General features: G+C 35.9%; 1 protein-coding gene across 7 annotated transcripts in view; it reads right to left on the bottom strand.

Moving 5' to 3' along the window:
* The window catches only part of AXDND1 (axonemal dynein light chain domain containing 1), an 83,169-nt gene that overhangs the window by 23,135 nt on the left and 47,186 nt on the right, over positions 1 to 12,848 (bottom strand). For all 7 annotated transcript variants that reach the window (XM_057531237.1, XM_057531241.1, XM_007188218.2 and 4 more), the window contains 2 exons: positions 12,345 to 12,544; positions 11,381 to 11,477 (listed from right to left, as the gene is read on the bottom strand). In XM_057531237.1, the coding sequence (XP_057387220.1) occupies positions 11,381 to 11,477; positions 12,345 to 12,544 (297 nt within the window). The remainder of the gene's footprint in view (positions 1 to 11,380; positions 11,478 to 12,344; positions 12,545 to 12,848) is intronic.

Raw genomic sequence — 12,848 nt, 5'->3', positions numbered from 1 at the left:
GGGTGGAACAGGCAATGAATGGCCCACTGCAAAAAGCTCTCACAAAATCTCCTAATATGGATGGCTTCTTTTTTTTTTTTTGGCCATGCCCGCAGCTTATAGGATCTTAGTTTCCTGACCAGGGATATAAACTGGGGCCCCAGTGGTAAGAACACTGAGTCCTAACCACTGGACTGCCAGGGAATTCCCTGGATGGCTTTATATAAGTCCCCAAGATTCCCTTAGGAAGCGTCCCTCACAATAATGTCCCCCCGTGTTGCTATAGCTTTAACTTTAATGGGGAGATACACCACAAAGCACCCTGAATCCTCATTCTAAAACTGTCCTTATCTGAAAACATGGTCTCACCACATAGATCTATCCCCATTCAAGTAAATGAGGACTAAGGTGTATTATGGAACAGGCCAGTGAGTCCCCATTACCATCTACGGCAGATCCAGTCTACCAAAACCAGGATATCCACCACATCTGGGGTGGGCAGCAGCAGGCCTGAGAAGATGTGAGCACATTTCCAGATGCACAGTAAGGGCTACAAGCTCCAATAGACTGTTCACTTCAGAGGCACAGCAGTCTGCTATAAACAATACCTCTGAGGTCTTCCCAGAAACAAAACTAAAACTGAGACATTTCAGTTCCTGGATGAGAAGTGAAATATACCTAAAAGAACACATTTTCACATAGTAAAATATTCTTACTCCTCTGATATGTACCCTAGTTATTCATAGTGTTTTATTATTTTAATTTTCTACTGAATGGAATTGCTATTTTAAAATTTGGATTCAGCATCTATAGTTATGAAGTTGATTTCTCTTATATTTACTGGGGCTAAAAAAACTTTGCCAGCTATATGAAATAAACTGGGAACACTTTCAGTCATTACCTATATTCTTAAACTGCTTATATAGCATGGGGATTACCTGCTCCTTGAAAGTCTGAACTCACTTATCTATGGAGTCCAGGCAAAATTTTGAGGTATTATGTCTGTTTTTTACAAAGGCATCAATTTCTTCTCTGAAAATTGGCCAGTTTTTTCCTTCTAAAGTTAATGTTACTTTATATTTTCCTAGAAAAGTCTCCATCTCCTAGATACTTTAAAATTTATTAGTAAGATATTACACTTAAAAATTTTTTATAATCCACTTTTTTAAAATGGTGAGATCTATTACATATACAGAAGAATATAAAATATATATGTAGAATTTAATGATAACAGTCATTTAAATATCATACAGGCCAAAGAATAGAAAATTGCCTGCATTCTATATACCAGTCCTGATACACCATAATATATTTATCCATTCCACTGTTTATGGGCAGGTCTCAAAATCATAAGCTCAGCTATACCTCATGAAACTAGAAAAAGAAGAGCAAATTAAACGCAAAGTAAGTAGAAAAAAAGGAAATAATAATGAGCACAGTGGAAATCAAGGAAACAGAAAACTAGAGAAAAATTAGTGAAACAAAAAGCTGGGTTGTTGGGCTTCTCTGGTGGTGCAGTGGTTAAGAATCCACCTGCCAATGCAGGCGACACCGGGTTGAGCCCTGGTCCAGGAAGATCCAACATGCCGCGGAGCAACTAAGCCCATGCACCACGAGTACTGAGCCTGCGATCTAGAGCCCACAAGCCACAACTACTGAGCCCACGTGCCACAACTACTGAAGCCCGTGCACCTAGAGCCCCTGCTCCACAACAAGAGAAGCCACCACAATGAGAAGCCTGCGCACCACAACGAAGAGTAGCCCCCGCTCACTGCAACTAGAGAAAGCCCATGTGCAGCAATGAAGATGCAATGAAGCCAAAAAAAAAAAAAAGTTGGGTTGTTGAAATCAAGAAAATTGATAAATCTTTTTATAGACTGATGAGGACAAAAATAGAAAAGACACAAGTATTCAATAACAGGAACAAAAGAGTGGACATCCTATAATTATTAAAAGGATAATGGGAGAATATTGTGAGCAACTCTATGTCAATAAATTAGACAAATGAGATGAAATTACAAATTCATTACAAGACCATAGTTAATGAGGTCACTCAAGAACAGATAATAGAACTACAATCCTGCAGCCTGTGGAACAAAAACCACATTCACAGAAAGATAGACAAGATGAAAAGGCAGAGGGTTATGTACCAGATGAAGGAACAAGATAAAACCCAAGAAAAACAACTAAATGAAATGGAGATAGGCAATCTTCCAGAAAAAGAATTCAGAATAATGATAGTGAAGATGATCCAGGACCTCGGAAAAAGAATGGAGGCAAAGATCGAGAAGATGCAAGAAATGTTTAACAAAGATTTAGAAGAATTAAAGAACAATCAAACAGAGATGAACAATACAATAACTGAAACGAAAAATACACTAGAAGCAATCATTAGCAGAATAACTGAGGCAGAAAAATGGATAAGTGACCTGGAAGACAGAATGGTGGAATTCACTGATGTGGAACAGAATAAAGAAAAAAGAATGAAAAGAAATGAAGACAGCCTAAGAGGCCTCTGGGACAACATTAAATGCAACAACATTTGTATTATAGGGGTCCCAGAAGGAGAAGAGAGAGAGAAAGGACCCGAGAAAATACTTGAAGAGATTATAGTCGAAAACGTCCCTAACATGGGAAAGGAAATAGTCACCCAAGTCCAGGAAGCATAGAGGGTCCCATACAGGATAAACCCAAGGAGAAACACACCAAGACACATAGTAATCAAATTGGCAAAAATTAAAGACAAAGAAAAATTATTGAAAGCAGTAAGGGAAAAATGACAAATAACATACAAGGGAACTCACATAAGGTTAACAGCGGATTTCTCAGCAGAAACTCTACAAGCCAGAAGGGAGTGGCATGATATACTTAAAGTGATGAAAGGGAAGAACCTACAACCAAGATTACTCTACCCAGCAAGGATCTCATTCAGATTTGATGGATAAATCAAAAGCTTTACAGACAAGCAAAAGCTAAGAGAATTCAGCACCACCAAACCAGCTCTACAACAAATGCTAAAGGAACTTCTCTAAGTGGGAAACACAAGAGAAGAAAAGGACCTACAAAGACAAACCCAAAACAATTAAGAAAATGGTAATAGGGACACACATATTGATAATTACCTTGAACGTGAATGGATTAAATGCTCCAACCAAAAGACATAGGCTTGCTGAATGGATACAAAAACAAGACCCATATATATGCTGTCTACAAGAGATCCACTTCAGACCTAGGGATACATACAGACTGAGGGGAGGGGATGGAAAAAGATATTCCATGCAAATGGAAATCAAAAGAAAGCTGGAGTAGCAATACTCGTATCAGATAAAATAGACTTTAAAATAAAGAATGTTACAAGAGACAAGGAAGGACACTATATAATGATCAAGGGATCAATCCAAGAAGAAGATATAACAATTATAAATATATATGCACCCAACATAGGAGCACCTCAATACATAAGGCAACTGCTAAGAGCTGTAAAAGAGGAAATCGACAGTAACACAATAATAGTGGGGCACTTTAACACCTCACTTACACCAATGGACAGATCATCCAAACAGAAAATTAATAAGGAAACACAAGCTTTAAATGACACAATAGACCAGATAGATTTAATTGATATTTATAGGACATTCCATCCAAAAACAGCAGATTACACTTTCTTCTCAAGTGCGCATGGAACATTCTCCAGGATAGATCACATCTTGGGTCACAAATCAAGCCTCAGTAAATTTAAGAAAACTGAAATCATATCTAGCATCTTTTCTGACCAAAACACTAAGAGATTAGAAATGAGTTACAGGGGAAAAAACGTAAAAAAGACAAACACATGGAGGCTAAACAATACGTTACTAAATAACCAAGAGATCACTGAAGAAATCAAAGAGGAAATCAAAAAATACCCAGAGACAAATGACAATGAAAACACGACAATCCAATACCTTTGGGATGCAGCAAAAGCAGTGCTAAGAGGGAAGTTTATAGCTATACAAGCCTACCTCAAGAAACAAGAAAAATCTCAAATAAACAATCTAATGTTACACCTAAAGGAACTAGAGAAAGAAGAACAAACAAAACCCAAAGTTAGCAGAAGGAAAGAAATCATAAAGATCAGAGCAGAAATAAATGAAATAGAAACAAAGAAAACAATAGCAAAGATCAATAAAACTAAAAGCTGGTTCTTTGAGAAGATAAACAAAATTGATAAACCATTAGCCAGACTCATCAAGAAAAAGAGGGAGAGGACTCAAATCAATAAAATTAGAAATGAAAAACGAGAAGTTACAACAGACACCGCAGAAATACAAAGCATCCTAAGAGACTACTACAAGTAACTCTATGCCAATAAAATGGACAACCTGGAAGAAATGGACAAATTCTTAGAAAGGTATAACCTTGAAGACTGAACCAGGAAGAAACAGAAACTATGAACAGACCAATCACAAGTAATGAAATTGAAACTGTGATTAAAAATCTCCCAACAGGGTTTCCCTGGTGGTGCAGTGGTTGAGAATCTGCCTGCCAATGCAGGGGACACGGGTTCAAGCCCTGGTCTGGGAAGATCCCACATGCCGTGGAGCAGCTAGGCCCGTGAGCCACAACTACTGAGCCTGCGCGTCTGGAGCCTGTGCTCCGCAACGAAAGGCCGCGACAGTGAGAGGCCCGCGCACCACGATGAAGAGTGGCCCCCGCTCGCCACAACTAGAGAAAGCCCTCGCACAGAAACGAAGACCCAACACAGCCAAAAATAAATAAATAATAAATCAATTTATTTAAAAAAAAATCTCCCAACAAACAAAATCCAGGACCAGATGGCTTCACAGGTGAATTCTATCAAACATTCAGAGAAGAGCTAACACCCATCCTTCTCAAACTCTTCCAAAAAATTGCAGAGGAAGGAACACTCCCAAACTCATTCTACGAGGCCACCATCATCCTGATACCAAAACCAGACAAAGATACTACAAAAAAAGAAAATTACAGACCAATATCACTGATGAATATAGATGCAAAAATCCTCAACAAAATACTAGCAAACAGAATCCAACAACACATTAAAAGGATCATACACCACGATCAAGTGGGATTTAACCCAGAGATGCAAGGATTCTTCAATATACGCAAATCAATCAATGTGATACACCATATTAACAAATTGAAGAATAAAAACCATATGATCATCTCAATAGATGCAGAAAAAGCTTTTGACAAAATTCAACACCCATTTATGATAAAAACTCTCCAGAAAGTGGGCAGAGAGGGAACCTACTTCAACATAATAAAGGCCATATATGACAAACCCACAGCAAACATCATTCTCAATGGTGAAAAACTGAAAGCTTTTCCTCTAAGATGAGGAACAAGACAAGGATGTCCACTCTCACCACTATTATTGAACATAGTTTTGGAAGTCCTAGCCATAGCAATCAGAGAAGAAAAAGAAATAAAACGAATACAAATTGGAAAAGAAGAAGTAAAACTGTCACTGTTTGCAGATGACATGATACTATACATAGAGAATCCTAAAGATGCCACCAGAAAACTACTAGGGCTAATCAATGAATTTGGTAAAGTTGTAGGATACAAAATTAATGCACAGAAATCTCTTGCATTCCTATACACTAATGATGAAAAATCTGAAAGAGAAGTTAAGGAAACACTCCCATTTACCACTGCAACAAAAAGAATAAAACACCTAGGAATAAACCTACCTAGGGAGACAAAAGACCTGTATGCAGAAAACTATAAGACACTGATGAAAGAAAGTAAGATGATACCAATAGATGGAGAGATATACCACGTTCTTGGATTGGAAGAATCAATATTGTGAAAATGAGTATACTACCCAAAGCAATCTACAGATTCAATGCAATCCCTATCAAATTACCAATGGCATTTTAAACAGAACTAGAACAAAAAATCTTAAACTTTGTATGGAGACACAAAAGACCCCGAATAGCCAAAGCAGTCTTGAGAAAGAAAAACGGAGCTGGAGGAGTCAGGCTCCCAGAGTTCAGACTATACTACAAAGCTACAGTAATCAAGACAGTATGGTAGTGGCACAAAAACAGATATATAGATCAATCGAACAGGATAGAAAGCCCAGAGATAAACCCATGCACCTATGGTCAACTAATCTATGACAAAGGAGGCAAGGATATACAATGGAGAAAAGACAGTCTCTTCAATAAGTGGTGCTGGGAAAACTGGACAGCTTCATGTAAAAGAATGAAATTAGAACACTTCTTAACACCATACACAAAAATAAACTCAAAATGGATTAGAGACCTAAATGTAAGACCAGGCACTATAAAACTCTTAGAGGAAAACATAGGAAGAACACTCTTTGACATAAATCACAGCAAGATCTTTTTTGATCCACCTCCTAGAGTAATGGAAATAAAAACAAAAATAAACAAATGGGACCTAATGAAATTTAAAAGCTTTTGCACAGCAAAGGAAACCATAAACATGACGAAAAGACAGCCCTCAGAATGGGAAAAAATATTTGCAAATGAATCATCGGACAAAGGATTAATCTCCGAAATATATAAACAGCTCATGCAGCTCAATATTAAAAAAACAACCCAATCCAAAAATGGGCAGAAGACCTAAATAGACATTTCTCCAAAGAAAACATACAGATGGCCAAGAAGCACATGAAAAGCTGCTCAACATCACTAATTATTAGAAAAATGCAAATCAAAACTACAATGAGGTATCACCTCACACCAGTTAGAATGGGCATCATTAGAAAATCTACAAACAACAAATGCTGGAGAGGGTGTGGAGAAAAGGGAACCCTCTTGCACTGTTGCTGGGAATGTAAATTGATACAGCCATTATGGAGAACAGTATGGAAGTTCCTTAAAGAACTAAAAATAGAATTACCATATGACCCAGCAATCCCACTACTGGGCATATACCCAGAGAAAACCGTAATTCAAAAAGACACATGCACCCGAATGTTCATTGCAGCACTATTTACAATAGCCAGGTCATGGAAGCAACCTAAATGCCCATCGACAGACAAATGGATAAAGAAGTGTGGTACATATATACAATGGAATACTACTCAGCCATAAAAAGGAATGAAATTGAGTCATTTGTTGAGACGTGGATGGATGTAGAGACTGTCATACAGAGTGAAGTAAGTCAGAAAGAGAAAAACAAATATTGTATACTAATGCATGTATGTGGAACCTAGAAAAATGGTACAGATGAACCGGTTTGCAGGGCAGAAATTGAGACACAGATGTAGAGAACAAACGTATGGACACCAAGGGGGGAAAACCACGGTGGGGTGGGGATGGTGGTGTGCTGAATTGGGCGACTGGGATTGACATGTATACACTGATACACTGATGTGTATAAAATTGATGACTAATAACAACCTGCAGTATAAAAAAACAAAGAAACAAAAAAAACAACAACTAATACTAAACTTTCTTTGGGTATTTGTATGGAAATATGTTAATATAAATGTTTCAGACATTACATGAAATTTCTTAAAATCTTATATGTTCTGGTATAACGTTATAAGTCATAATTCTAGTTATTAGTTTAAAATGTATATCTCAGAAATAACTAAATTTCCTTGTCAATTGCATTATTATGAACTTTCATCAAATCTTTAACCATGGTCATTTTTAAGTCTTTTGTCATTTACAGACAGTTCTGGGTGTACTCTGATGCTTTCGCAAAAATGTTCCTATAAAAGGGTTTCATCTTCAAGGAATTCATGGAAAAGACTCTGACAAGTACAGGTTTCTGGTAACTGACTATACTGCTGAACTGAATGAATAAGCATTTTCAGAACTCTAATGGAAAACTGATGAATTCATAAAAGTGCTAACAAAAGATCAAGATGAAAAAAAAATTAATTACATGGGACTGAGTGAACTGATGAGGATGATTATAATTTTTGTGACTTTCTGTTTGAATAAAAAAAAAAATCCCACAAGGACTCAGAGGTAAAAAATATGCAAATCAATTTTCACTGCAAAGTAAAGGAGCTGTTACAGTGGAGGATTACTGGACTGAATGTCAATGTTATGACATAGTATGAGTGTGTTTCGTGTTTGGTAATTGCAATCATTGTTGCTTTTGTTGTGGTCATCCATTTACAATGCTTGGTGTCAGCTTCTTTATCTCTTGTAAAAATAAAATACAGTGTGTGTGTGTGAGTTGTGAAAAAAAAAAAAAGGAAGCTTTAAAGAAAAAAAAAGTCAATGATACAACCTTCATTGCAGCACTATTTACAACAGCCAAGACATGGAAGCAACCTAAATGTTCATCGACACAGGAATGGATAAAGAAGATGTGGTACATATGTACAATGGACTATTACTCGGCCATAAAAAAGAATAAAATAATGCCATTTGCAGGAACATGGATGGACCTAGAGAGTATTATACTAAGTGAAGTAAGTCAGACAGAGAAAGACAAATATCATATGATGTCACTCATTGTAGAACCTGATTTTTAAAAAATGATACAAATGAACTTATTTATAAAACAGAAACAGTCTTACAGATATCGAAAACAAACTTATGGTTACCAAAGGGGAAATTTGGGGGGAAGGATAAATCAGGAGCTTGGGATGAACATACACAAACTACTTTATAGATAGATAGATAACCAACAAGGACATGCTATATAGCACTGGGAACTCTACTCAATATTCTGTGATAACCTATAAGAAAAAAGAAATCTAAAAAAGAATGAATACATGTATATGTATAACTGAATCACTTTGCTGTACACCTGAAACTCAGACAACATTGTAAATCAACTATACTCCAATAAAATTAAAATGTTTTAAAAATCAATGATAATTCTGTGTTAGCAAAGAATAATCAGAAATTGAAATTACAGAAGAATATAATTTGTAACAGTACCAAAATAAGAAATACATAGGGACAAATCTTACAAAAGATATGTAAGACCTGTTCACTGAAACTACAAAATTTTGTTGAAAGAAATAAAGAAGGACTTAAGTAAATGAAGAAATATACCATGTTCGCAGACCCAAAGACTCAATACTGTTAAGATGTCAATTCTCCACAAATTGATCAATAGATAAAATGTAATCATAATAAAAATCCCAATAGGCTTTTTTTGAAAAATTGATAAGCTAATTCTAAAAACTTTAAATATGGAAAGCAAAGGACCTAGAATAGCCTGGTCAAACTTGAAAAAGAAAAAATTTGGAGGATTTACATTACCTAATCTCAAAACTTATTTTAAAACTACAGTAATCAAGACAGTTTGATAATGGTGACAATGTTGACAGAAAGATCAACAGAACATAATAGAATGTCCAGAATAATACGCACATGTATACGGTCAATAGATTTTCAACAAAGATGAAAAGACATCTTAATAGAGAAAGGATAGTCTTTTCAACAAATGGTGCTAAAACAATTGGATATCCAAATGCCAAAAACTGAACTTCAACCTATACCTGGTACCAGATAAGAAAAAAACTGGGTCACTCAAAATGGGTCACAGATCTGAATATACAAAACCTAAAACTGTAATACTTCTAGGAGAAAATCTTCATGATGTTACTATACAAAATTTTTCTTAGATACAACATCAAAAGCAAGACCCATAAAAGAAAAAAAATGATAGATTGAACTTCATCACAGTTAAGAAGTTCCCCTCTTTGAAAGACATTAAGAGAAGAAAAGGCGGGGCTTCCCTGGTGGCGCAGTGGTTGAGAATCTGCCTGCTAATGCAGGGGACACGGGTTCGAGCCCTGGTCTGGGAAGATCCCACATGCCGCGGAGCAGCTGGGCCCGTGAGCCACAACTGCTGAGCCTGCGCGTCTGGAGCCTGTGCCCCGCAACGGGAGGGGCTGCGATAGTGAAAGGCCCGCGCACCGCGATGAAGAGCAGTCCCCGCACCGCGATGAAGAGTGGCCCCCACTTGCCGCAACTAGAGAAAGCCCTCGCATGAACCGAAGACCCAACACAGCCAAAAATAAATAAATAAATAAATAAAGTAGCTATTAAAAAAAAAAAAAAAAAAAACTAAGTTGAAGGCTATTGGCTAAAAAAAAAAAAAATTAATTAATCAAAAAAAAAAAAAAAAAAAAAGAGAAGAAAAGGCAAGTCACAGACTGAGAGAAAATATTTCTAAATCACATATCTGATAAAGGACTTGTATCAAGAATATATAAAGAACTCTTAAATTCAATAATAAGGAAACAAGCAAACCAATAATAAATGGCCAAAGATTTGAGCAGACATTTCACCTTTTTTTCCATAAATAGTTAATTTTATTTCACTTGTAATAGTTTAAATACCTCAATTATCCACTACCCAAATTATAAAGCAATTGCATTTTTTTAGGCATTTTTCCCAGTTTTTATTGAGATATTATTGATGTATAACATTGCATAAGTTTAAGATGTACAGCATAATGATTTGATATATGTACATATTGCAAAATGATTACCACAACAAATTCAGTTAACATCCATTACCTTATATAGCTACAATTTTTTTTCTTGTGACGAGAACTTTTAAGATCTACCCTCTTAGCAACTTTCAAATATAACTTTCACCACAGGAGATGTAATGACAAATAAGCCCATGAAAAGATGTTTAACATCATTGATCATGAAGGAAATGCAAATTAAAACCACAATGGCATACCACTACCCACTTATTGGAATGTCTAAAATTGAAATCACTGACCATATCAAGTGTTGATGAGGATGTGAAGCAACTGGAACTCTCACACACTGCTGGCAGGAATGTAAAATGGTTTAACCACTTTGGAAGACAGTTTGAGTTTCTTAAGAAGCTAAACATACATGCCATATGACTTAGCCATTCCATTTCTAGACACTTATTTAAGACAAATGAAAGCAATGCATATGTACAAGGATAAGCATTGAAGCTTTGCTTGTAATAATAAAAAAATGGAAACAATTCAAACGTTCATCAACAGAGAATGGTTGATAAATAAACTGTGTATATCTGTAGAATGAAATACTGCTCAGCACTAAAAAGCATGAACTTTTGATAAAAGCAACAATATGTGTGATTCTCAAAATAATTATGCTTAGTCAAAGAAGTCAAATAAAGTATACATTCCATATGATTCCATTTATAAAATGAAAACTAATCTTTGGTGTTAGAAAGTAGATCAGACATTGTCTCGGGACAGGAGGAGGCTGCAAGGAGAGATTAAAAAGGGGTACAAGGAAACTTTGAGTTTGTTGGATATGTGCCTTTTTTAATCATAGTGATTTTACAGGTGTATGTACATTTTAGAAATTATCAAATTGCACATTTAAATACGTGCAGTTTGTTGTAAATCAATTAAACCTAAAAAGTCTACTTAAAACAACAAAACAGAAGTAAGGGGAATACAGAGTTATTACCTTCATCTTATCCAGTTCATTAAGTTTCTTAGTAGGATTTTTTTCTAAGTGACCTGCTTTACTCGGAGCCACAGCTGTTACCATCTCTTTGCAACAACTGGAAAAAAAAAAAAGAGCACACATACAGAGCATGACCTTTTTATTGTTGGTTCCTCTCCTAAGTCCAGATACAGTAGAAGTTTACCATAATAATTAAGCTACTGACTGACCAGAGAATAATTTGTTTCTTGCTCAGTTTCTCACTCTTGTCCTCTTCCTCCCCTCCCTTCCCGTCACTCTTGACTACTGGTAACACTGAATGGAAATGAAGGGGAAACTGGCTAGGTTGTAAAAGCTACTTCCCGAATTTGAAGTAATCATAGTGACAGTATGCTTCCTAGTTAATGAATTACAATTTTTATAGACATCTTCATTTGACAGGAATCTTCTAGCTTTTCAGATATAAGGCTTTTTTTAACTTTTTTGTTTTTTTAACAGATGTTTTGGTTGGTGTTTAGTGATATATATAAAAGTATACCTTCAGCTTTGCATGGAATTACACAGGCAAATTATACCTACTCCCCCACAGTAGGTGCAAAAATGCAAGATGCAACTTATTTATGCAAGTAAGTGATTTGTTTTGTTTTTTTTACTAATTCTCACTCCCACATACATATACACTTCCCATCCTGCCTATGCTAACATTGTTTACAAAGGAATTCTAAAGCCATTAAGAAAACACCAAAATCTCATATTCCAACATGGCAGTGTTGAAGCTAGTTTAAAAACTGAACTAGCATTTCTTTCAAGGTTTTAAAACAATCTTTTATTGCTGCTACTTAACTACCCTCCTTTCCTCTGCTTTTTTTTTTCCTTAATTTTTATTAGAGTATAGTTGATTTACAATGTTGCATTAGTTTCTCCTCTTTTTTATGTCGCATTTAATCTTCAAAAGGGAAGTAATAAAATAACCAGATAGTTTCACCTGCTCAAATAGATGGAATATTGGGACAACTTTTTTGCCAGGGCAATCGCATCTAGCTCCAACTTGGCAATTCCTAGGTCACGTTTTTCAGCACTTTCCTCCTCCAACTTTATGAGAGTATCTGGATCAGGAAAGTCAGGTACCATTAAAATCAGCAAATTTACCATCCATTGAATCATGGGTATATGCAATTCATCCATCTGTTTAAAAAAATGATTATAATACAAATGACCCATTTAAAATCAAACAGTAAAAACCATATAAAAACAGAACTGATCATACCTGTGTCCAATTTTCAACAACACTATTATTCTTAATGAAATCAAATCATCACTACTCAACTACTGTAACCTTTCTTTCTTTTGCTCACTATACTACATTAAACTACCCTCTTCTTTAGCTTGGTCAAGCATATTAACCAGTTAAGGCCACAGTTAAGTTCCCACCAGTGTGCACCAAGGCATTCCAGGGCTTCACAGTGAGCTCTCAAGGATGCCATGGGAT

Source organism: Balaenoptera acutorostrata, chromosome 1, assembly GCF_949987535.1.
Source record: "Balaenoptera acutorostrata chromosome 1, mBalAcu1.1, whole genome shotgun sequence".
In the NCBI taxonomy this organism is placed as follows: Eukaryota; Metazoa; Chordata; class Mammalia; order Artiodactyla; family Balaenopteridae; genus Balaenoptera; species Balaenoptera acutorostrata.
The sequence above is the reverse complement of the archived record's forward strand: the minus strand, read 5'-3'. Positions and strand labels throughout refer to the sequence as shown.